The 25,265-nt window shown below is 57.3% G+C and overlaps 1 protein-coding gene across 2 annotated transcripts in view; it reads right to left on the bottom strand.

Annotated features, from left to right (window-relative positions):
• Nucleotides 1–8,567: 8,567 nt before the first annotated feature.
• The window catches only part of LOC117871399 (cGMP-dependent 3',5'-cyclic phosphodiesterase-like), a 371,452-nt gene continuing 354,754 nt past the window's right edge, over nucleotides 8,568–25,265 (bottom strand). Inside the window, exons 17-31 of one of the 2 annotated variants that reach the window (XM_034759335.1) lie at nucleotides 24,972–25,050; nucleotides 24,405–24,582; nucleotides 22,298–22,410; nucleotides 21,484–21,561; nucleotides 20,759–20,881; nucleotides 19,936–20,006; nucleotides 19,208–19,330; nucleotides 18,436–18,523; nucleotides 16,933–16,980; nucleotides 16,393–16,467; nucleotides 15,529–15,628; nucleotides 14,705–14,817; nucleotides 13,887–13,925; nucleotides 13,262–13,368; nucleotides 8,568–11,535 (exon numbers count right to left, since the gene is read on the bottom strand). In XM_034759335.1, the coding sequence (XP_034615226.1) occupies nucleotides 11,307–11,535; nucleotides 13,262–13,368; nucleotides 13,887–13,925; nucleotides 14,705–14,817; nucleotides 15,529–15,628; nucleotides 16,393–16,467; nucleotides 16,933–16,980; nucleotides 18,436–18,523; nucleotides 19,208–19,330; nucleotides 19,936–20,006; nucleotides 20,759–20,881; nucleotides 21,484–21,561; nucleotides 22,298–22,410; nucleotides 24,405–24,582; nucleotides 24,972–25,050 (1,564 nt within the window). In that variant the 3' untranslated portion in view covers nucleotides 8,568–11,306. The remainder of the gene's footprint in view (nucleotides 11,536–13,261; nucleotides 13,369–13,886; nucleotides 13,926–14,704; nucleotides 14,818–15,528; nucleotides 15,629–16,392; nucleotides 16,468–16,932; nucleotides 16,981–18,435; nucleotides 18,524–19,207; nucleotides 19,331–19,935; nucleotides 20,007–20,758; nucleotides 20,882–21,483; nucleotides 21,562–22,297; nucleotides 22,411–24,404; nucleotides 24,583–24,971; nucleotides 25,051–25,265) is intronic. The other variant, XM_034759336.1, reaches the window with a different exon arrangement.

Below are 25,265 nucleotides of genomic sequence, written 5' to 3'. Positions count from 1 at the left end.
ATATATATATATATGAAATATAAAAAAATGGGGGTTGCCATACCAACTGTAACAAGAGTAATCAATTAAGGTGGGCTATTATCAGCAGGAGAAAAAAAACACTTGTAGTGATAATCAGGGTGGCCCATTTCAAACAGTTGACAAAAAGGTGTGAGTAACAGTAGGGGGAAAATTAGCAAGGGGAAATAGTTTTTACTTTGTGTAATGACCCATCCACTCCCAGTCTTTATTCAAGCCTAATTTAATGGTGTCCAATTTGCAAATTAATTCCAGTTCTGCAGTTTCTCGTTGGAGTCTGGTTTTGAAGTTTTTTTGTTGGAGAATTGCGACTGTAATTGAGTGACCAGGGAGGTTGAAGTGTTCTCCGACTGGTTTTTGAATGTTATAATTCTTGATGTCTGATTTGTGGCCATTTATTCTTTTGCGGAGAGACTGTCCGGTTTGGCCCATGTACATGGCAGAGGGGCATTGCTGGCACATGATGGCATATATCACATTGGTAGATGTGCAGGTGAACGAGCCCCTGATGGTGTGGCTGATGTGGTTAGGTCCTATGATGGTGTCCCTTGAATAGATATGTGGAGAGAGTTGGCACTGGGGTTTGTTGCAGGGTTTGGTTCCTGGGTTAGTGTTTTTGTTGTGTTGTGTGCACAGGAGAGGTTAGTCTCTAAGGTGCCACAAAGCAATATTCAGGTTACTCTAAGTCCCAAAGGATCAGTCACTTACCCCAGTCTGTTCTACCGAAGGTCTTTACACCGAAGACAATGCTTGTAGCCAATCCTGTAATAAACTATATACAGATTTATTAAATAGGAAAAGGAACTGGAGTTATTTGCAAGGTTAAAGCAGGTAAGCAGAGATACAAATGAGCTGCAGTCTTAAGTTTCATAAGGTAAGAGAAGCTCCTATAATAAGCAAGCTCTATATGTCCTTTCGGGCTACCCCAGGCTAAGCACTGAGGACCTCTTGCCTATGCCTGGTAAACCTGCCCCCCGATTCCAAGCAGCACAGAGATACAGTTCCTTCTTGTTAGCATTGTGCTCTGAGCTGCAAACTCAGCGGATGGGCGGAATCCCTTTGCATGATTCAGCTTCATGTGGTGTGGAGGGCAAAACAACAAATGTCTTTTGTCCTGTTTATCATCCCACAACAGTCTGTCTGGTGTCGCTGGACCTCTGGGGCTGGACGTAACACTTTCAGCTGCAGATCAGCACTTCGCACCAGTCAGTGTCTCTGTCCCGTTTGGTGATTTACACCAGTGGTTCTCAAAGCCGGTCCGCTGCTTGTTCAGGGAAAGCCCCCGGCGGGCCGGGCCGGTTTGTTTAACTGCTGTTTCCGCAAGTTCGGCCGATCGCGGCTCCCACTGGCCGCGGTTCTCCGCTCCAGGCCAACGCGGGCTGCAGGAAGCAGCGCGGGCCAAGGGATGTGCTGGCCACCCTTCCCGCAGCCTGCATTGGCCTGGAGCGGCGAACCACGGCCAGTGGGAGCTGCGATCAGCCGAACCTGCGGACACGGCAGGTAAATGATTGTTTCTGTCTGTGTATATATAGATATATACACACACAAAAGATAGACTGGCATTAGAAAAGGTTCAGAGAAGGGCAACTAAAATGATTAGGGGTTTGGAATGGGTCCCATATGAGGAGAGATTAAAGAGGCTAGGACTCTTCAGCTTGGAAAAGAGGAGACTAAGGCGGGATATGATAGAGGTATATAAAATCATGAGTGGTGTGGAGAAAGTGAATAAGGAAAAGTTATTTACTTGTTCCCATAATATAAGAACTAGGGGCCACCAAATGAAATTAATGGGCAGCAGGTTTAAAACAAATAAAAGGAAGTTCTTCTTCACACAGCGCACTGTTAACCTGTGAAACTCCTTGCCTGAGGAGGTGTGAAGGCTAGGACTATAACAGGGTTTAAAAGAGAACTGGATAACTTCATGGCGGTTAAGTCCATTAATGGCTATTAGCCAGGGTGGGTAAGGAATGGTGTCCCTAGACTCTGTTTGTCAGAGGGTGGAGATGGACGGCAGGAGAGAGATCACTTGATCATTGCCTGTTAGGTTCACTCCCTCTGGGGCACCTGGCATTGGCCACTGTTGGTAGACAGGATACTGGGCTGGATGGACCTTTGGTCTGATCCATTCTGGCCATTCTTATGTTCTTCTATAATTAATTTTGCTAAGTGTAAATCAATTAAGTGGTGGGGTATGGTTGGTTAAAGGATTGTTTTACAATATGCTAGGATTGGTTAGAGAACTGTTTAGTAAAATTTTAGTAAAATGATTGGTTAAAGAATAGCTAAGCAGGACTCAAGTTACACTATATAAACTGGGGTCCAAGAAGGAGACCAGCAGAAGAAAAAGAAGAAGAAGAAAAAGGAAAGACCTGGAAGAAGAAGAAGAAGAAGAACTTGCCTCTAAGACACAGCCTAAGATCAGAACTGCTAAGAATCCTCTGCACGACCATGATGTCCAACAACCATAGTCCAGATGAGACTGACCGTGTCTGGCCAAAGGGAATGTCCGTCTGCATGATCAGAATTGGTGAGCACAGCATTGTACGCGTAGCATGTGTATTCTGCTTGATAATTGTTAATAAATAGAGGGTAAGGATATTACTGTGTAAGGCTCTTTCACTGATAAAAGGTCCTGCAACCCCACAAAGAATACGCCCTGAGCCCTAGGAATTGAGTAAGGGTGGGTACTTAAATTACCAGGGTTACACCTTGAGCCCTAGGAATTGGATAAAGGTGGGTGCCCCTAAAGTGCGGGAGAAACAGAGAATTTTGGGCAGGTAACATTTCCATTATACAGATAAGGTAAATTGTTTAATAGTCCAACCTATGGCATAACGTTCCCTCTCGATGACAGCATAGTTCTGTTTGGTGAGGCTCAGTTTTTTACTTAAGGAAATGGGGGGCCTCTTGTCCTCCACCCCAGCCTGCATTAGCCCTGTGCCTGGCCCAGGGTTAGAAGCATCGCGGCACACCACAAAGTTTTTGCTGAATTCGGAGCTTACGAAAACTGGCTCTGTAGCCTTTTGTATGTCCTTGAAGCCTTCCTCCCAGGCCTCAGTCCGTATCACCCAGTCTGGCTTCCCCTTTTTTGTAAGGTCCGGTAAAGGGGGCACAATTTCACTGACCCCCTTTACAAACCTCCCGTAATAGCTGACCAGACCAATAAAGGATTGGATCCGCAGCTTGGTTTGTGCGACAGACCAATTTCGAACGGCTTCTTAAAGAGTCAGTGCGAACAGCCCCACCGCCCACCCAGGTACCTCCCCGGCCCCCATCTTGCCTTTGGACACCGTGACAGTGAGGCTGGCTTCTCTACGCCTCTGCAATACAATTCCCACCGGGCTCAGGTGGTCTTGTCAGGGATCACTAAAAGTAGCCAAGTCACGTACATAGGCCCTGGCGAAGCCCTGCAGCACCTCCCTGACAAGCCTCTGAAAGGCAGCCCCTGCACTAATTAATCCAAACTCAGCTAGGCCAGATTCCACTGCAGACGCTGACTTTTCCTGGGCATCAACATCTAAAGGAATTTGCCAATATCCTCGAGTCCAATCCAGAGGGCTAATGAATTTTGCACCCCCAGTCGATCTAGCCAGTCCTCTATCTGTGGTGTGGGGTAAGGGTCAGGTTGGGTGATGGTGTTGATCAGATATGACCTGCGGTATTTCTGCCTGTCTGTTTAGATTTCTGTTCCATAATCCCCCCATTTGCTCTGACCCCATAACCATGGGTCGTTTTGCAAAGTCGAACGTCCAAAGCAGCGTAAAGGCTCTTTTTCGTTGTAACGCGACATGCTTTAACGGTTCTATCAGCCACGGAGAACGCACCTTTCTTTAGAAAATAACTGAAGTACAAATGGAAAAAGGGGATTGCGATCAACGATTTAAATCGAGGCTTTCCACTTGGTGATTTAAATTGCCTTGATTTAAATCAAACCACCCTGACCCTAACAGCACCATGCGCTGGGACTCACAGTGGTGGGGGGCTACTGTCCCCCCCATTGGAGTCTGCCCCTCCATCCTAAGTGAACCCCTCTGGGTGTCAATCTGAATGGCACCTTAGGGTGCAGGGGGAGCAGCACCAGGCTGGGAGGTCCCTGGCATGAGGCTGGGCCATGCAACAATGTGGGGGGAATAGTGGGGGGGCTGCAGTCCGGACCCAGGGTGGGGACTAGGGCCAGGACCTGGGGGAGTTCAGGATACAGCTGAGGTGGGGAGCTAGGAAAAGAGGGGGCAGGAAGCAGAGTCTAGGGCGGATGGGGTGGGGGGATAGGACACAATGAGGAGGATCTGGAGGGTAGAAGGACTGGGGAAGGGGGCAGATGAGGTGGGAGATAGCTAGGGGGCAGGACTCTGAGTGGCAGATGGGCTGACACAGAGGGGAGCAAAAAAATTTCCTTTTGCTAAAGATAGCATAGGGTCTATGACACCTAGTTGAGCAGTGACGCACACGTACCCCAGCTCAGAACTGTCTGTAGCATTGACCTGGTTTTCAGCCATGCCAGGCCCTATACTAACCTTGTCCAATCGCACTGGTCGCTAAACTTCGAATGGGCTGTAATACTAGCTGAGGAGGGCTCTGAGTTACTACAGAGAATTCTCTCCCAGGGGTCTGGCTGGTGGGTCTCCCCCACATGCTCAGGGTCTAACTGATCCCCGTATCTGGGGTCAGGAGGGAATTTTCTCCCTGGTCAGATTGGCAGAGACCCTGGCTGGGTTTTGCCTTCATCTGCGGTGTGGGGCACGGGTCACTTGCAGGTTTAAACTAGAGGAAATGGTGGGTTCTCGGTAACTTGAAGTCTTTAAATCATGATTTGAGGTCGTCAGTAACTCAGCCAGAGGCTAAGGGTCTATTACAGGAGTGGGTGGGTGAGGTTCGAGGTCAGACTAGATGATCATGATGGTCCCTTCTGGCCTTAAAGGTTATGAGTCTAGGAGACACAGACTCTGTCAGCATTTCCATTCCCAAGTAACATGAGAGACTCCAAACACTATTCCTTAAACTGCCTTGGAGACATCAGGGAAGCCATGGGGTGGACTTTTCGAAACCTCTGGGCAGCTAGCCCTTAACACCACTATCACTCAGGTCTACTGACTGAGAGGGAAGAGCCCCACCTATTGTATCACCAACCCCACTTCCGGCTGTTCCTTGGAAGCCTCCCCCCCAGAACTGAAACAGGCCAGCTCCTGTTTAGCTGATACCTGATACAATAAAACAGCAAGCCATGTGCCTTGCGATCGGCACTCCCAGCAAAGGCCGCCTGGTCCCGACGTAGAATAAAAAGCAGATGCTGGAGATCGGCGTATGAAATTTATTAGGAAAAAAAAAATCCCCATTTTTTCCCCTTCACAACTATTTAAGGGAGAAAAAAAATGAAACCCCAGAACAACCAATGTAAGAAGAAGACAGAAAAGCTGGAAAATATTTCACACCCGCACACACGCTAGGTAAGAGAACCCCTACAAACCGGCCGGGCTTTACATTATCTACAGGTGGCTATGTACAAGGGCGAGAGAGAAAATGAACCACACACACATACACAGCAACATGAAAACCAGCCAGGGCGCAAAACACGGGCCACAACTTTGAAACAGCCACTTCACATTTTGGTTTGGGTTGTTGTCTCCGCTTTTATACAGCGCCAGGGGAATCCGGTGGCATCTAGGCAGTGGGCTGAGGATGTTGGCGTCTGTGACGCCCCCACACCCTTCGCTCTTTTGTGCTTGCAAATGAGCGGAAGGATGGGGGCACCTTGAGTGGGTTTGCTGACAGCTCTTGCTTCATTTGCAGGAAAGAGTTCAACTAGAAAAGGGCCAGGCTGGGGGAAAAACACGCTTATGTACGCATGTAAGCTAACAGTGGTGGCGTTCTCTAAGGGTGAAATCAGACTAGCACAGGTTCTCTGTACCCCTGAGTCCCAGTGCCTAGGTATGCACAGGCCTTACACAGGGCTGAATTTCACCCTCTGTTTTTTCTTACACATCTCCAGTGGAGAAACAAGGGATAGATTTCACCCATTGATTTCCCCCCCCCCCCCGCTTTTCCAGCGTGCCACCAATGGACAAGTCAGACCCTTAGACACCATCATTAAAGCCACGTTGCCGCGAGTTTACATACACCGTCAACTTTGTTCTTCACGCAGCGGAAGATGGAGCGTCGATAAATAATATCCCATTCCCGAACAATGGCTATAATACAATGTGGTGGTTAGAAATTAATCACAAGCACTGCCAGATACAATCGAATGGAGCGTAACAATCAGAGCAAGCTTTGTTTTCAGGGTTGGGGTTTTTTTTTTTTTGCCTTTAGGGGTTTTTTTATTTATTTTTTTCCAATTTCTCTGCTATCTTCCCCTCTGCAAATACTTACAGTTGTTCTAAGAGGGATTGTGGTAGAAAGAACTAGACGTACTCCTATACAAAGCTATCAGCCAACATTCACGTTTAGTAACGACACAAGGTCCTACAGAGTATTTTATACAAAGCATCTTTCTAAAGGCAACTCTGAATAGGTAAGGCAAATGAATACATGTTTTCGGTTAGCATCCTTGTCTTCAGAGTCTCCCGCTGTTCCCCACATACATCAGCACACACGACAGATATTCAAAGAAACATACAATTAAAAAAAGACCCCGAGGAAAACCTGTATGTAGCCCAAATCCACAAGGAATTCATACCCACAGCACGGGCCAATGTCTGGTCTCTGGTTGCTGTGCAGAGCGGGTAGGGATGACACCCGTGTGTACTGCATGTCACTGAAGACCAGATGTTCCTACGTTTACACACTCCAGAGCTCATCCACTCACAGGATCCGGACAACCCTGCCCTTCCTCCCCAGTTAAACAGTCCAGCTGCTGATCACACTGATGCACTTTGGTAGCCCTTTCCGTTTGAGGCTCTCAAAGCCTGAATAATGGTTCCAGCCTCGGAGCAGCTCCTGTGAGATAAGGGAGTCACGGATGGGGAAACCGAGGCACGGGGCGAGATTAAGTGATTTGCCTGAGGCCGCGCGGTGAGTCAGTGGCGAAGCCAGGAATAGCATCCTCCTTTAGGATGCAATCTGCTGCCCTAAACACCAGCTCCTTTTTTCTCCCCATGCTGAGCGCTGCTCTGGGATGGAAACCTGATCTCCAGGACCCTAAGCCCCAGCTGCTGTGTTTACCGGCAGGGCTGTTTCCAGGCCCAATGTGCTTCTGCTTGGGCTTGCCCCCATTTTACAGCACTGCAAATTCCAACAGTCTTAGATTAAACACACACGGCAGCGCCTACCGCTCCTCAGCCATAGGTTTTAAAGCCAGAGGGGACCACTGACCTCCCACGTAACGCAGGCACTCAACACTCTTGAGCCGCTCAGCAGTGAGCATGCCTCTTTTCTGGGCAAGGGCATCGTCCCTTGGACAAAACATTTACGTAACTCCACCCCCCAGCCGTCCCCCCACAGCAAAGACTCCGGCAGCCCCGTCGGTGTCGGATGGCTTTGGTTGAGGTTTGCCAGGCTTGCGATTTCAGAAGATGCTGCTTTAGCAAAGCGAAGGGACCCGCTTTTGTAATACACCCCTCTGGCCTGCTTGTACCTCCGAAAAAGGGTTTCGCTGGGACTTCGTGCAGTGGGCTTGTGCCAGCGTAACCCACACACCTCCTGGGTGTGGTGTTCTGGCCCCTCTAGTGGCACCGAGACCCCTTGGCGATTAATGCGTCTGCTCTACAACCTTCGCTAAGAGCCAGGTTGCTTCTAGCTCATGTGGGCGAGTCTCATGCACTAAACTCCAGAGGCCCCAGGTTCGATCCTGTTGGTATTACAGCAGCACTCTGCACCGGGTGAATTTCAACCCCTAGGAACAGCCACCGTTGATTCATTTGGATCAATGCCGTTTGCAATGCTGGGGACCCCTGGGCCACGCTAGCCTCCCTCCATGTTTTGCAGTATCATTATTGGGGGAAGAGCCTGGGTTCTCTGGACTCGCTACAAGAAACGACACAAGCAGCTGATGCCACCTGGTCACATTCTCTTTGGAGACTCTTCTCCCTCTACATGGTGCTCTCCTGTAGCTCTCTTTGTCTGGAGGGACTGTGTGGAGAAGGGCAGCAGTTAGCACACAGGGGCCTAGGCCGGAAAGGGCAGAGCTGAAGGAGACCTTGGAACAGGGTTCTGGTCTGTTTCAACTCAATGGGGCCAACCCATAAGCCCAGATCTGGCTCTAAACTTCCCTAAAGTTTGGGGCTCTTCAGCGTAGGGTATTTATCTTAGGGTTATCTCTCGTACAGAGATTAGAGAAAGTCCCATCCGTCCATCAAATCCACCTCACCTCAACTGAGGATGCCACCGTCCTTCTGCTCCTGCTTCTTGGTTCCCATCTAAGGGCTGGTCCACACTAACCCCCCAGTTTGAACTAAGATACGCAACTTTAGCTACGTGAATAACGTAGCTGAAGTCGAAGTACCTTAGTTCGAACTACAAGGTACTTACCGCGGGTCAACATGCGGCAGGCAGGCTCCCGTCGACTCCGCGTACTCCTCTCGCAGAACAGGAGTACCGGCGTCGACGGCGAGCACTTCCGGGATCGATTTATTGCGTCTAGACAACACGCGATACATCGATGCCAGAAGATTGATTGCTTACCGCCGAACCTGGAGGTAAGTATAGACGTATCCTGAGTTCCTCACCCTCTGCTGATGGCCCTCGAGCACCGCTAGTGGTGGCAATTATGTCATCACCGCACGGAGCCGTTTATGCCTTCAGCTGGGAGACCAAGGGGCACCTGGCCTCAGAGATCCAAGACCCTGTTCCCATGCAGACGCCCCTTGTGAGAAAGACTCAAGCTAAGCGTGCAGAAGACAAGTGAGAAAGCAGCAGACTGGCCTCTCCGCAGAGCGTATCCTGGGGGGAACAGCCGGGGCGAAATCCTGGCCCTACTGAAGTCAAGGGCACAATCCCACCGATTTCAGTGGGGCCAGGACTCCAGCCCAGGCCGTTACGTCTTTTCCTAAGAAGGAGGAACAGCCCCGGGGCTCTCTACACTAGTGACTGCTGCGATTGGCAGGGGAAGATGACGTGGGAAAGGATTTAAAGGCCCACACGGACTCCACAAGCAGGCCTGTCCTCTGATCAGTAGCAAACGAAACCTGCAAGTGCTTCAGCACCAAATGTCCTCTTGAGTGAGAACGTGGGACCAGTGGAACCAGGCCGTGCAGGAGACAGGGCTCTGTCCCATCTGTTTCCCTGAAGGCTGGGACAGCCTCCCCCCGGTGACAATCATTTGCTCAGAATGAGGCCGTCTGCCAGATGACGATTTGTCCCTCAGAGTCCACGGGCAGCTGGGACGCGCTGGCCACACCACCGCAGTACTGGCCTAGGGGAGAATGTCTGTATTTCCTGCTTTCCTGACGATGAGCTGAATGCTTTGCTGCAACTCTGCCGCTCATGGGCCCTAGACCTTATGGAGCTCGAGGATGCAATCTGAATTCAAGGCATATAACGGGGAAAGTGCCAGGTTAGGGTCTGTGATTGCGATACCTGGGAGCTGTACGCTCGCTGGCTGATGCGTTTCTCTCTCTGCTGCATTCCCACCATCCCCCAAGTCACTTAGACCTAAACCACTAGCCCAGCGGGTGCAGCCGAAAAGAGACTGGCGAGCGTGTTAATAAAAGGCCTGAAGGAGGCTTAAAACCCCACCAGCGTCCGTAGAAAACGCTGCCCCCAGCACATTTCAGATGGCACGTGTGACACATGCCCTCTGGGTTCTATGTCCAATCTAGGCCTCTAAATAATCTCCGCGCTGGCCCGGCTAGACAAGGTGCAGGCGGCCCGTGCATCTGGTGAAGGGTGCAGTGTGCTGGCTGGCTCATCGCTCTCTGGCTCTGCACCATTGCTCAGGGAACACAACTGCTCAGGGAGACACCGCTGGGCAGATCCCTTCTGGAACCGGCCGCACCCTGTCGAGGGCAGCCGGGGTGTGTCTGCGTGGGCGGCTGCTGGCTCGGCTGGGTATTTGCAGGGCACACTTGGGTACCGGGACCGTCTCTGCTAAAGCATCCGAAGGGCTCATCTCAAAAGGGCAGGTTTCAATTACAAAGGCAGCGATGGGCCAAGATGTGGGCGAGGGGGAAAACGCTCTGCGCTGACGTCAATGGACGTGCGTCTGCTTACACCGGGTGTGGCTCTGGCCCCGTCTGAGTTCACAAGCTGGCAGTGCTCATGCACTGGTGTTTCTGCTCAGCACATGCATGGATCAGGGGCATTTTAGGGCCTGCAGACTCTAGTCTCTCTCCTCCCCTGCAGTGTCCTCTCAGGACAGGTCTCCCCGTGGGATGGCTTTGGGCTCCTCTCTGGATCTAACCACCCTTCCCCTGCCCTCCCGCAGCACTCAGGGGCAGGCCTCCTGGGCGTGACAGCAGGCGGCTGGCCCTGGATCCGAGAGCAGGGAGGCTGTCGTTGGGAGGAGAGCAGCCGTGAACCTGTGCTTGGGAGTACGGGACCTGTCACGCCCGACTGCCTGGAGGTCAGAAAAACGCATTGTGCTCTCAGCCAGACATCCCCGGAGCAAAGACCCGCTTCCACCGGCCCTAATGCTCTGCGCCCGCGGGTACGTTCACGAGGACGAGCCACACGTGGTTTCTCCTGGCCATTCGTCTCTGCCACCTCGGGAACATTTCCACTCTCCTCTGCAACTGGCCCCCTCTCCTCTCCATCCCCGCCCGCCAGCACAGCTCTCCCCTATCCCAGCCTCACGGGCCAGGGAACTCCCCCGTTCAATAGCCAGGGTTTGCAGACCTCTCCCCCCACCCTGAAGCAGCCAGCGGCGAAAGTCCTCCATGTCGATCAGCCTGTGAAGTTCGGCTCTCAGGAGGGCGTGAGGCACGAGATCCTGGTCTGGGACGCAAGGGCAGCTGTGCTCTCCCCGGCCCTGGCGAACCCCCTTCCGTTCCTAGCCTAGACACCGAGCCCTGCAGCCACCGAACAGCGCCGGTACCCGTACAGAAGGGGAGCGGGGAAGCAGGGTTCATTTCAGTGTACAGCAAAAGGAGTCCATGGAGTAACGCCCCCCCGCCCCGGCATCCACAAAAGCAGGTGGGTGAGTGTTCCGAACAGGGGTGAATCAGAGCCACTGTCCCACCCGCGGAGCTAGACACAGCCTGGGGGGGACTGGGGCTGTAGAGAACGCACTGGACAAATAAGGATTTCTCCAAACCGGCTCCCTCTTTCCTTTGGCTCCAGGAGAAAAGGGACAAAGAGTCGCTGGGTTTGTCGCTCCGTCACTCCCCCCCCGCCCCCCCGCTGCAGTGAGGAGAACCTCATTGCGCCACCGTCTCCATGTGCCCCTCCGTGTCCAGGCAGCCGTTCATCTTGGCGCTCTCCCTGTCCATCCCCTGCAGGTCGTACTCCTCGTCCAGGAAGTCCAGCGAGTTGTTGCTGGGGAGGCCCCTGATGGTGAATTTGTGAGACACTTTGGTCCACTGCTCCCGGTTGCTGGCCACCCTCTCGTACAGCTCGGCGGCTCTCGGGAACAGGTCCTGGAGCAGCCTGGGGGACAAGGAGAACGCCTGTCAGCAGGAGGGGTGGAGAGCCATCGCCCCAGGGGCCGCGAGCGGGAATCGGGGGCCCGCCGCGCTCCACACACGCTGCCAAGGGCTGGCCGGAGCGGAGAAAACAAATGGGCAATGAACTCGAAACAGCCACCTGGGTGTTACAGTCCATAACAGACACACGAGGCAAACGCTGGCAGGGTTAGGCCCCTGGCCAGGGCAGATACCTGGGGCAGGGAGAGCCAGCCAGCCTTCCTGCTCCGGCTTCACCCAGATCTGGTCACTAATAGCACCAGCCTTTTTATCTAGCCTGCTGGGTCCTGATTGGCCTCTGCCTGCTCCTGGCCCTTTTAGGCACCAGGAGACCAACTCTTGCTGGTTCTGCCCGCAGCTGACCATGGGAGGCCCTTCTAGGCAACCGCTTGAGGCCTGAACTCGCTGCTCTTCTCTTCCAGCTGGAGATTATCTTAGGGTGGGGCGCACTGATGAGGTCCCAGTTCCGGGGGGACACACCACCCGCCAGACAGTGCCCAGCGAGGCTTGCGCCGGGCTCCGTCTGCCCTGGAGCTGAGCAGCCCCTGCCAATGGAGGGTACCAGGGATTGCAGAGTGTCCTCCCTTAGGGTTAAACAGGAGCTGATGGCCCGGGCGTGCGTGTGATTAAAGAGAATCCAATGCCCGGGGGGGGGTGGGGGGGGGGGGGGGGGGAGGTGTTGGTTAAACAGGATCTGATGCACAGGGTGGTATGTGTGTAGGGGTGTGTGTGTGTGTGTGTGTGGTTAAAGAGGATCTGGTGCCCAGGGCACGGTGAGAGAGTGTGTGTATGGGGGGGTGTGTTAAAGTGGATCTGGTGCCCAGGGCTCTCTGTGTGTGTGTGTGTGTGTGTGTGTGTGTGTGTCAGGGCTGTGTGTGTGAAAGAAGGCTCTGTGTGTGTGTGTGAAAGAAGGCTCTGTGTGTGTGTGTGGGCTTTGTGTGTGTGTGGTGTGTGTGCGTGCGGCGTTGCTGAGCTCCATGCAGCGGCTGCCTGTGTGGGCGCTGTTCCTGCGCTGAGCCCTGCCCCCCACCCCAGGCAGCCGCCCTTGGGGACTCACTTGTAGATGGGCATGTGTGTGTGGGTGTATGTGTGTGTGTGGGTGCATACGGCGGGGAACTCACTTGTAGATGGGTGTGTTTGTGTATGTGTGGGTGCATATGGCGGGGAACTCACTTGTAAATGGGCATGTGTGTGTGGGTGCATACGGCGGGGAACTCACTTGTAGATGGGCGTGTGTGTGTATGTATGTGTGTGTGTGTGTATATGTTTGTGTATGTGTGTGTGGGTGCATACGGCGGGGAACTCACTTGTAGATGGGCATGTGTGTATGTGTGTGTGTGTGTGTGTGTCTGTGTGGGTGCATATGGCGGGGAACTCACTTGTAGATGGGCATGTGTGTGTGTGTGTATATGTGTGTGTGTATGTGTGTGTGTGTGTGTGTGGGTGCATACGGCGGGGAACTCACTTGTAGATGGGCATGTGTGTGTGTGTGTGTCTGTGTGAGTGCATATGGCGGGGAACTCACTTGTAGATGGGCATGTGTGTGTGTGTGTATGTTTGTGTATGTGTGTGTGTCTGTGTGGGTGCATATGGCGGGGAACTCACTTGTAGATGGGCATGTGTGTGTGTGTGTATATGTGTGTGTGTATGTGTGTGTGTGTCTGTGTGGGTGCATACGGCGGGGAACTCACTTGTAGATGGGCATGGCGATGTGCTCCATGAAGCTGATCTGCAGCTCGGGGATGTAGGCCTTCTCCCGGTCCATCATCTCCATGGGGCGGTTGCCCATGGCTTTCTCCTGCAGAGAACAGGCAAAGGGGCGGTGATCCCCGCAGTCCCTGGCTTCACGCCTCCCGGCCCGGCTCCCTCCTGCCTCCTAGCCAGCAATCCCCGGCCCGCATCACCCTGAGCCAGCCTGGGGCTGGTTTAGTCTCCTCTGGGAGCACACAGCCCCATGGATGGAGGGTGCAGAGGGCCAGCCGAAGGTCTGGCTCTGCCTCCACCTGGCCCGTGTCTGGTGCCTCCTAGGGGCGTCAGAGGGAGAGGCTGGCAGGTGATTCAGGGTGGAGAGCCAGCGCTGGGCTTTTTAAAGTGGCCTGAAGAGCCACAGCGGAGCTGAACCCAATCTGGGGGGGTGAGGGGGAGAATCTTTGGCCACACCACCGTCCGCCTGAAACACGGGCATCAGACACCCTGGCGTGAGAGCCAACCTCCGCGCCCTCTCGCTGGAAATGCAGCCCCTGGCCCGCAGCACAGGGTGGCCTGGGAACAAACAGCTGGAAGCCAAGCCCGACACAGGGGGATTTAGTCACGTACCAGATCTCCCTGGGAGAAGAACTCCTTGTAGATCAGCTCCTGTGAAGGAAAGGCCACGGATCAGAATCGCTCCATGCTAGCTCCCGTATCCCCAGCTCTGCTTAGAGAGAGACTCGTCTGCCCACACAGTGCTGGGCACCTCCCGTGAGACGCGGGGCCTCTCAATCTCACTGGCATTGCTGGCGTTTTAACAGATACGGCTCTAACGATTCGAAGGGACGCGAGGAGGGTCTGCAGGGCTCGGAAGGGACGAGGCTCTGCTGTGTAGCTTGCCTCACCGGGCCAGCGCACTCAAAGCAAGGGGCTGAGCAAGCTAAAGGAGACCTTTCTTACGCAAAAGTTTGACCTGTGGAACTCACTGCTGCAGGAAGCTTCCTGCGTCAGTCAAAGGCCTGCTAATGCTCTGCCCACTGATAAGGCAGGACAGCGATCTGGCTGAGCACTCCCATGCTCAGAGCAGAGGATGACTGCCGGCTGGGAGTGGGAAGGAGCGCTCTCCATGGGGAGAGCGTTACTAGGGTAACGGTGGGACTTGCTTTGCCCGTCTCTCTGGCGCTAAGTGCTGGCCACCGAGGGGGAGATGTACTGGAGCAGATGGACCTAATGTGTGATATTAGCACAGAGACTCGGCTGCACCCCAGCTGTAGGTGGCAGCTCGTACCAATGAGCACAGCAGCCTCCCCCCTTTACTCCTCCAGGGGGCGCTGGACCCCTGGGTACCACATTCGAGTGTGACTGGGGGCACTGCCCCAGTGGAAGGGGCTTGAGCCCCCCCTAGGCGGAGGGGGAGGGGCCAGGCTGGCCCCGCTGGTACTCACAGCGATCTTCCGGGTGGTTTTCCAGCCCTTGGTCTGGTCCGAGAGGTCGCAGGAGGTCATGAGCAGGCAGAGCAGCAGGCTGTGGTGTTGCTTGTTCTCCGGGTCGTAGCCCACTAGGCAGGGGGAGAAGAGGGCCGAGCGCTGAGTCGCCGGGCGCCAGCGGGTTAGATCTCGCGCCGCGCTCCCGCGGTCCCAGCCCTGGGGCCGGCGACCCCTCTCCAGCGCCAGCCGGCTGGAGCCCGGCGCGCGCAGAGATGGAAAAGCTCTGCCAAGCCGCTCACGCCCAGATCCTCCCAGGGAATTGGGTGCCTAACTCTCCTCGGCATCGGGAGGAGTTAGGAGCCTTTGAGGCTGATGGGCCCTACTCTGGATTCCCCTGGGTTGGGCCCACTGCCGGGCCGGAGGACTCCAGGAGCCGCTCCCAGGTGCCTGCCCGACAGGGACAAGGTGCAGCTGGAGTCAGCATCCCCCGGCATTCGGGGGCCTTTGCACCCCGCCCGGGGGCTCAGTCAGGCCAGCGGTGCCCTGGCACAGTGAAGGAGCTGAGGAGTGGTACTGCCCCCCAGTGGTCGCACAGGAGCATTACAACCTGCCGATTTCAACTTCCACCCTCAAAGCGAAGCTGAGGACCACTGGGATCTGCTGCTGGTTCTAAGCCCGAGCCCGAGATGTTTTCCGGTTCTAGCTGTAAATCACACGGGTGGTCCCAGGGACGGACTCCAGCCTCCCGGTGCCAGGATCTGGGAGCGTTTGCTAGCGGCCGGTTTCACGTAGCAAATGCCCTCCACTCTCGCCAGTGCTGCCAGCGCCCCGGGGGCCTTTACCTTCCGCCATCTTCTGCAGGTCCTTGAAGATCCGCAAATGGTGAGCGAGATCCGTGGCCAGAATAATGTCCCTCATCAGATCCAGCATCCTTTGGTAATCCTGCAAGGCCAATCACACTGCCCCTGAGTGCCACGTGGCTCGGTGACCTCACACCACGTGGCCTGATCGGCACAGAAAGGTCAGGGGAGTCAGCCAAGGTCACCAAAGGACTCAGTGGCAGGACGGGGAATGGGACCAAGGAGACTCAAGTCCCCATGACCTGTTCTAACCACTAGACCACACTTCCTTCCACCTTGCAGCCCTGTGGCTTTTATCCAGTGGAGTCCACGGCTGGGTCAGGGGCTTTGTTTAATCAGTGAGCGTTTCCCCTGGAAGCAGAAACCCTTTTCGGATGGAAGACTCCTCGGATCCAGGAGGAGGGAGGCATGGCTTGTCCGAACCTGGCACAACGTGCGTCACTGCGTCTGGACAGGCGATTCGCCGAAGGAACCAAGGAGCGAAGCCCAGGCCGGCCCACACCTCTGGGAGAAGGACTCTGTCTGGGATGTGAGGCGCAGTGCGTGGCTGGCCCTTCTCACCCGGACAGCAGGGCTCTACTCCTGAGGGGGCCCCTCAGGAGGTCTCAGCACGTGCCTAAAAGCCAGTAGCACCATGTAATCGGGTACAGTCCGGCCCGGCTGGAGTGCCAGGGGATCCGGTGGGTCAGGAGTGAGGGGCCTTGGACACAGCACAGATGGGACTAGCCAGGCTTGCTGTGGGGCAGGAGCAAGGTGCATCACAGAACAGGCTGTGGGAAGGCTGGACTAGCAGGGGGCTGCATGGCAGGAATGAGGGGCACCGGCAGCGAGCTCCGCCCCACTCACCTTGCGGGAGAAGTGGTCGAAGATGTTGCAGCCGTGGGTGTTCAGGATGGCGATGGCCTGTGCAAAGTGGTGTCTCTGAGGAGGGAAACCGAGGCACGGCAGGGAGGGCTGCATTAGTGAGAGGGCTCCACCAGGGGGCAGCACCTCCCCATTGGCACATGCACCCCCCGCCCCGCTCGTAGGGACGAGTGGGGCAGGACTCCCCGTGCCTTACGGCTGGGCTGTGGGTAACGTACGGAGGGGGCAGGCAGGGGCTTTCCCTGCTATTCCACCCCCCAGGACTTGGGATTTCCCTAAGCTGCCCTCTCTCCTTGTTCCCGGGTGAGGGAGGAGGTGATGGGGGACTCCATGCCCATCTATCCATGGCCCCCACACCTGGGGCAGCCACCCTGCCCCGCTGCCAGCGTGGAGCTGCAGGCCCCCCCCCCCCCCCCACCCGCACCACTGCCGCAGTTGTTTCACTGGTGAGCTAGGCAAGCCGCCGGCGGAGTGCGGCAGGGCGCGGGAACAAGGTGGGGCGCGGGGCAGAAGGCGTCTTACCTCCATGACGGAGCCCTCAGAGCTGTAGAGCGCCGCCAGGACGGATTTCTGGAAGACAGAGGGGCACCGAGTGGGGTCGCCAGCCAGGGGCGAGCGAAGGCGTCCGTCTCGCTGGAGCTTTAGGGTTAGTGGGGGCTGCAGCTGGGCAGGTGCCCCCCTGCCGTGGCTCTGACAGCCTCCCAGCCCGGCCCCAGGAGGGACCCAACCCTGGGGCTGGGGCTGGTGGGGTTTGGGACCAGGAGCCCCTACAGGTGCAGGGGGCCGAGATCGGCTGCCTGTGTCACATGGGGTCACGAGGGGGGCGGGCACGCTCCGTTGCTATGGCCCACGGGCTGTATATTCCCCGCCCCGCCCCTCTGCTCACCGGGGACTCAGTAGCAGATCCCCTTCCCAGAGAACATTGTATGGGGTGGGACTGAGATCCGGCATCAGCCAGAGGCGCTGGCCCTTGAGTCTCGGGGGCTGGAAGGGTTTCCACCCTCCGAATGGGAGGCCGGTTCCCCTGCGCTGTAGGAGTGATCTCCTCGAACCCGCACCAGGTGACTGGAGCGTTTCCAGCCCCCCTGCCTTGCGGTGGAGCTGAGAGCCGGAATCACAGGGGAGGGAGAATCGCGAAAACGCCCCTGAAGCTCATTCCCGGGCTGGGGGAGAGTCGGGTTTTGGACCAAGCTCTGGGGCAGTTGGCAGGAGCCAGTGACGGACGAAGCCACACGATCCCCCGAGGGCTGGGCAGGTCCTAGATACTTGGCTCATGGCAGTTGCAGTGTTCCCCGCACCACGGCTCCCCCTGCCCTGGAGGGGCTGTGGGGATGTGATGTCACCTCTTGTCACTTTACGTTTTCCTTTGCTTAGCAACATCAGCCTAATGTTCAGATAAAGGTTCCCGGGGCTTTGGTACCCCCACAACGAGGTGTCCTGGGAGCCCGACCCCCCAGCAGCTTCATCTCCAGCCCCATGGGGGACCCAAAGCCCTGGTGCCCAATGGATCTCCTGTAATCCCCCGGCCTTCCCATCGGATCTCCTGTAATCCCCCGGCCTCACCAGCAGATCTCCTGTAATCCCCCAGCCTCACCATTGGATCTCCTGTTATCCCCCAGCCTTCCCATCAGATCTCCTGTAATCCCCCGGCCTCACCATCGGATCTCCTGTTATCCCCCGGCCTTCCCATCAGATCTCCTGTAATCCCTCGGCCTCACCATCGGATCTCCTGTAACCCCCAGCTTTTCCAGCAGATCTCCTGTAATCCCCCGGCTTCACTGGCAGATCTCCTGTTATCCCCCGGCCTTCCCAGCAGATCTCCTGTAATCCCCCGGCCTCACCGGCAGATCTCCTGTAACCGCCAGAGTCACCATTGGATCTCCTGTAATCCCCCGGCCTCACCGGCAGATCTCCTGTAATCCCCCAGCCTCGCCATCGGATCTCCTGTAATCCCCTGGTCTCACCGGCAGATCTCCTGTAATATCCCAGGCTTACAAACGGATCTCCTGTTACCCCCGGCCTTACCGAAGCCACCTGGAAAGAGTTATTGGTGCCTCTGTGGTCCAGGTCGTGACACATGCAGGAGACGAACAAGGCGAAGATCTCAATGTCTCTGTGGAGAAAAGGACTCGCTGAATCATGGTGATGAGGGATAGGAGGGGCTCTCGAGGCAACACCTCCTTCTCTCGGGGGCCAGCTCAGCCCGTTCTCTGCAGTGACCTCTCCCGGCTGATGGGACTTCGGCACCGGGGCCGTCCAAACTAGCCTCACTTCTGCAGCCCCAGGCAGGCAGGCAGCCACATTCTGGTGCCACTGAAAGTGGGGGGGGGGGTTCCCCATTGAGCTCAATGGACCTACTCATGCCAGGTGCCTATAGGTGCAGGGATCATTTTGTGCACCCACTTCTGGGCTGGAACACTGCAGTTGCACGCAGGGACATGACGGTTTGGGACAGGAAATGAAGAGGAGCAGTGCATTGTGGGAATTCAGTGTGGCAGTGTGGCACGGCCCAGGGCCAACCCCCTGACTTGTGCAACATGCCGTGGGCAAGCGGTGAGAACCCGTGTCCGCTGGTGCACCCTGGAGAGCGGCGCAGCGCCCCCTAGCACCACGTCAGGGAACTGGGCTGATGGGAGACTCGAGGGGAGAGCGCCACCTGCTGAATCAGCTGGGGAGAGGGAGTGGTACAGATCGCCCGCCCCGCGGAGCTGGGAGAGCCACAGGCCACGGGGCCAGGGGTGCAGAGCCGGGGCGGAGGGAAGCTGGGTCTCTGCAGGAGCTGTAACCATCCACCTACTCCAGGTATTTGACCAGCTCCAGGTTCTTGTAGAGCAGGTAGCAGAAGTGGGAGACGGAGAAGGCGTGCATCCAGTTGTGATAGGGCGGGTCCCGGTAGCCCTTCCTCACCATCAGGCAGAACCTGGCCGGAGCGGGGAGAAGGGGATGAGAACGCAGCCGCCCCCGGGGAGCCGGCGCTCGGCTCTGCACTGCCCCCGTGCTCCAGGCAGAGAACCCCTGGCAGGCTGCAGGGCAGGGCGCTTCCACCCTTGAACTGCCAGGTCATGTCATAGACTCATAGGACTGGAAGGGACCTCGAGAGGTCGTCTAGTCCAGTCCCCTGCACTCAGGGCAGGACTACGTATTGTCTAGACCATCCCTGACAGGTGTTTGTTCAACCTGCTCTTCAAAACCTCCAGAGATGGAGATTCCACCACCTCCCTGGGCAATTTATTCCACTGCTTAACCACTCTGACCGTTAGGAAGTTTTTCCTAATGTCCAACATAAACCTCCCTTGCCATAGTTTAAGCCCATTGCTTCTTGTCCTATCCTCAGCGGCTAAAGAGAACAGATTTTCCTCCCTCCTCCTTGTAACTTGAAAACTGTCATCAGGTTTCCCCCCCCCCCCCGTCTTCTCTTCACCAGACTAGACAAACCCCTGGTACCGCAGTGCTGGGCAAGAGCACCCCCTGCTGGCCACAACCTCCCTCCCAGAGCAGCCAAGCCCCCGCAGCGAGCGAGCTCACCTGGCTAGCGTCTGGCGATCCATTTTGTAGTTGTTAATGAAGTTCATGTCTTGCAGCATGCTCAGGATGGCCTGCGGAGGGAAAGGGAGCAGAGAGCTGGCTGAGAGGCTGCGTCCGGGCACGGGGCTGGCGCTGAGGAGGCCAGGTTGGGCATGGAGCTAACCCCCTGCACCCCTCTCGGGTTGGAAGGGACCTCAGGAGGTTCTAGTCCGACCCTCTGCTCAAAACAGGGCCAATCCCCAGATTTCTGCCTCAGATCCCTAAATGGCCCCCTCAAGGATTGAACTCACAACTCTGGGTTTAGCAGGCCAATGCTCAAACCACTGAGCAATCCCTCCCCCCTTGAGGGGCAGGAGCCACATACGGCACAAACTCTCCCCCAAGCTGGCGCTGACGCACCGGTGGCTGTCAGGCTCCCGCCCCCGGGTGGGCACGGGGGGCAGCCAGCGATGCCAGGAAATCGTATCGACGCCTTGGACCCGAGGTGGGATTGGAGCACTCGTGTTAAACCAAGGCGAATGCAGCTCCTTGGCGGACAGACGCCCCAAGCCAGGGCCAGATCCTAGCCCAGGCTGTCTCCGGTACCTACCTAGAGCCCATCACCGTAGCATTGGACATCTCCTGGATTTCTCCTAGCGCCCCTCGGAGGCAGGACAGGGCTACAGACACTGGAGGTACAGAGTGATCCGCCCATGCAGCTGTGGCAGACCCTCACCTCGGGCGCCCTAGGCTAGCCCCTAACCCCGGCTCATCCCCCCCTCGGGGAGCTTGGCTGCCAGCTGCCATGGGCAGGACCCTAGACGCCAGCCCCGGGGGCACTCACCATGGGCGTGTCGTCCTCAGGCAGCGAGCGCGGCGTGTAGGTGAAATCGGCGAAGCGATAGTCGATGCTTTCCACGGGGCAGATCCCATCGCTGAGTAGCTTTTTGTATTCCTCGTCCGAGACCTGCAAGGGGAGCCCCAGGATGGGCTGTTAGCGCCGGGGGCCGAAGCCTGGGCCTGGTGAAGGAGCTGCAGATGCAGGCCGCATTCAGCCGGGCACGGGCGCCCAGTGCTGCCCTGACAGCCCTGTGCTGGGCTCCTCTGTCCACCAGGTACAACCTGGGCAGCAGCGGGGCTGGCGCAATGATCTGACCCGGAGGCAAGAGAGGTTCCCGCGCCACAGCCCATGCTGCCCCCTGGCCTCTCTGTGGAGCCTGCCAACGTGGGGGCCAGTTACTGCCAACAGGGTAGTCAGTGCGCTACTGCTCTATCGGGGTAATCAGAGGCTGTGACCCGGTTACACTGGGGCAAATCCAGAGTTTGCCCCTAAAATGCAGCCAGCTCTGGGGTGGAGCATGGCAGTAACACTGAGTGTGAAGCAGCCTGTAGGCAGAGGAGCGCAGACTGGCCCCTCCGGGGGGAACTAGAAGGAAGATGAGCCAGACACCCACGGCATCACCCATCCTCACCCACAGCTCAGTGCGGCTCCAGGGCTGCGGAGACGCAACAACCAGCCCCATGTCCCCAGCCGGCCCCACTCCCTGGGGAGCCCCCCCATCCTCTGACCTTCATGTGGTACATCATCATTTCATTGGCCACGTGGCTTCGGTACTGGGCTTCGTGGACCTTCTTGTAGAGCAGCGACTGGAGGGGAGGGAAGGAGAAGGCGATCAGAGCCCGGGCGGACGGGCTCCTGCTGCCCTTGGCTCTCCCGGGGCCTCAGCTCCCGCCCTGTGTGCTCAGCACGAGTCTTTCCAGGAACTCAGGCCTTTCAATCTCCCTAGGCCTAAGGCACGCAGCGCTGGGGTGCGCCTGAGCTCCAGCCCCCCGCTCCCCCGACCTGAACTCACACCCACATGGCCAGGCATCGCCTTCCATCTCTCCTAGGGTGCCGAGAGGCGACAAGGTTCACCGATGACCCAGCGTTATTTAAGGCTCCACTTGTCACTTGTAACTACGCTCCCCGCTCCATGTACAGCTGAAATGCAGCTGCCTCTGGGGTGGAACCCGACAGACAGTGTGCAGCCACACAACAGCTTGGGACAGGAAGGGAAGAAGAGTCTGGTGTCCAGTCGCAGGGAGGCAGAACACAGGCTAACCCTGCTCTGTGCTGAGACAGCAGCCTGGAAAGCACCATAGAGGGCAGGCGGTCTGCAAACGTCAGGCTTGGCTGGGGGGGGGGGCAGACGCTGTTGGGAGGTCGCTGGGTCCCCAGCCTTCCCCAACCCACTGCATCCAGCTTTCTCCAGCAAAAGACTTGGGGAGCTTGGCAGCTTCGAAGGCTGGGCCCGTGCCCAAGCCACCGAGAATCTGGCATGGGAATCCACCCCTCCTCCCCCGGGTGCTGGACCCACCCACGTGGGGCAGCCCCCCCGCTTACGTGGGCGATGCTGATCCCGCAGTAGATGGAGAAAGCCGTGGCCAGGTCCTCGTCGAACTTGCTGAACCAAGGCCCGTTGATCTTGTTGACCAGCTCTGCCACGCCGATGACCTCTGGAAGAACAGCGAGAGCCCAGCGTACTGACGTGACGACGCACAGGGAAACCCGGCTGCCCTGGGCTCCCAGCCATGTTCTGGCATGGGTCTGCCCAGGGCGCTGGTACAGAGGGGGTGGGGCTGGGACAGGGGGAGCCCGTCCCTCCCACCTTGTGCTCTAGCGACCCACAATCCCCAGCATTGAGCGAGCAAGTTCAGTTGGGAGAAAAGGTCAAAGCCCTGCGTGAAGCCAGCAATGGGGTGCCTGGCCAGAGGGTGTGTCCCTGGGTGGGGCACGGTGCGTCATACAGGGGTTGGTGGGGAGGCCAGCGAGGGGTTAAGCAAATCGGGTGGGGGGGGCGGGAAATTGAGTGGGGAGCACCACTGCCTGCCCTGAGGATTTGCTCCCCATGGCTGCTTGCAGACACTCTACGGCCGCCAGCAGGGATCGAACCGGGGACATTCAGAGCCTGCCTCTCCCACACCGCTCAGTCAGCTCCAGGCTGGCACTAGAGGGCGACATGCCCCAGGCGTGGGGATAGCAGGACCTGGGGGGAGGCAGCAGGGACTGACTGGCTGCTGGCAGTACCGGTGGGGGGTGTTTACCAACAGCATCGCCGGGCCGCTCGCCCTGGGTGGTTTGACTCACCAATATCACAGAGCCCCGAGGGCAGCCCGTGCCACCCTCCGGTCCCACAGGGGAAGGGCCGAGGCCGCCTGGCCGCTCACAGGAGGGCCAGAGTGTGATCCCACTGCAGCGCAGCGGGGGATGCAGGATGTTAATGTGGGGGCTGCCACTCGTCCCCCCGGAGATTGTCACTGCCGGGCCGGGCCAGCGTACGGTGCCAGGCAGGGAGCCCTGTGGCCGGAAGCGGGAGGCCGAGCGGTTTCGTTCGGCGAAGGGCAGGAGTTCAGCGCATGGCGCTGGGGGTCACTTATCAATGTGACACCCCACGAAGGAGCAGCAGCTGGGCTCCTCCCGGGGACACCTGTGTCTACAAGTGTCTGAGCGGGGCCAGGGGACTCCCAAGCACCAAACCCATGTTCTGGGGCTCCTCCCCGCTGGGGATCTCAAAGCACTTAGGGACACTTAGTTAAGCCTAACAATTAAGTTCCCAGTAAGGTGGCTACATAGACATGGGCCAGAACCTCAGCTGGTGTGATGCAGCGTAGCTCTGCTGACTTCCATGGAGATTTGCCAGTTAACACCCGCTGGGGATCGGGCCCAGATGTTCCGACAGGTGGGGAAACTGAGGCACCGGCTCAGTGGCTTGCCAAGGGACTCGCAGTGGGTTGGTAACAAACCCTCCTGAATCCCAGCCCTGTGCATTAGCCATGAGCTCACCCTGCTGCCCGAGTACAAAGGGCTGACATCAGGCTCCATCCAACCTTCGGGGTGTGGGACTCTCCCCCCAGGGGAAGGGCTGGGGTCTCCAACGCGCACGGCACTCAAACAAGACTCAGGGCAATTTAACTTCACTCCTCCCTTCTCACAGCCCGCCCCGTGACAAGGGTCAGTTCCATGCTCGTTATCTGAGGAGTGGGGAAACTGAGGCACGGAGCTGTCACGTGCCTTGTCCAAGATCACAGAGCAGGCCATAGGGGTCCTGCTACCACCACTAGAGTGGGGGTCCCTCATCCTCAGCACCGGCGGCGAATTAATACAGAGGCTGCTTCTTGACCGTCTCTCCTTCCCTTCGTCTCCAGCTGCTCTGACCCATCGCCAGGCTCCTCTTGGGAATGAGGAGCCAGGAGACTGGCGGAGGCAGCTGGAGACACGGCGGAGTCGGCCACACAGGGGCCTCCGCTGGATCCCAGCTTGGGGAACGCTGCTTTAGGAGAACACATGGCCAGGAACCACACCCTGGCGACCAAGCTGGGATCTGATGGGTCATTGCCCTTGTGTGGCGTCTAGGGAGGCGGCATCGAGGGAGCGCTTTGCCCAATGCCCGCGTGCCCTGGCAGCGCCCGGGGAGCTGCACCCCGATGCCCGGTGCTGCCCAGGTTCTCACCATGGCTCTCGTTCTTGATGGGGAAGCACAGGATGTTTCGGGTCCGGAAGCCGGTGCTGTCGTCCACCCCCCGGTAGAAGAGCGGGTGGGAATAGGCGTCTTTGATGTTGAGGATCTTCCCCGTCGTTGCCACGTGACCCGCGATGCCCTGATCCGCCGGGATGCGGATTTCGTAGCTCTGAGGGACGGGATTGACCGAGACGTTGGCCCCATGCTGCCCATCTCCGTCCAATCCTCCGTCCTCCCGGGGCTCAGGGAACCATCTCCCATCCCCATCTCCTGGGATTCGGTCCCATCTCCCTACCTTGCACCCTGCCCCTCGCCACCTCCATCTCCAGCCTCCACCCAGCCTCCCTGTCCCGGCCCTCATGCAGCAGCGCCCTCGGCCTGGCCTGGAGACCGCTCTCCTCCTCATGACCAGCCATCCCTGGTCTGGAGCGGGTGGCTCCAGCTGACCCCCTTGGCCTCACCTCGTCCTTGGGCCTGCTCCATCCTCCCGGGTCTGCCTACGCTACCACCCGCAGCTCCCTCTGCTGGCGGGCCCCAGGCCCTCCCGGGAGGGCTTACCTCGTCATCCACCACGCCCCCGTCAAACACCTTGGCCACCAGCTCATGGCTGAACGTGTCCAGCAGGAAAACGGAGCATCTGCAAGAGACAACCAGCCGCTCAGTCAGATCTCCACAGCAACCAGGCAGCCTTGGCCGCAGAGTACCGTCCAGTCCTGGGGCAAAGCCCATGGAAGGCAGCGGAACAACTCCCATTGACTTCCCTCGGCTTCGGACCAGGCCCACAGCCTCTCGTCAGCACATCTCCCCTTTGGATTCATTGATCCAGTGCCCCACCGTGAGACTAGGGATTCC

This window comes from Trachemys scripta, chromosome 1, assembly GCF_013100865.1.
Source record: "Trachemys scripta elegans isolate TJP31775 chromosome 1, CAS_Tse_1.0, whole genome shotgun sequence".
Taxonomy (NCBI): Eukaryota; Metazoa; Chordata; order Testudines; family Emydidae; genus Trachemys; species Trachemys scripta.
The sequence above is the reverse complement of the archived record's forward strand: the minus strand, read 5'-3'. Positions and strand labels throughout refer to the sequence as shown.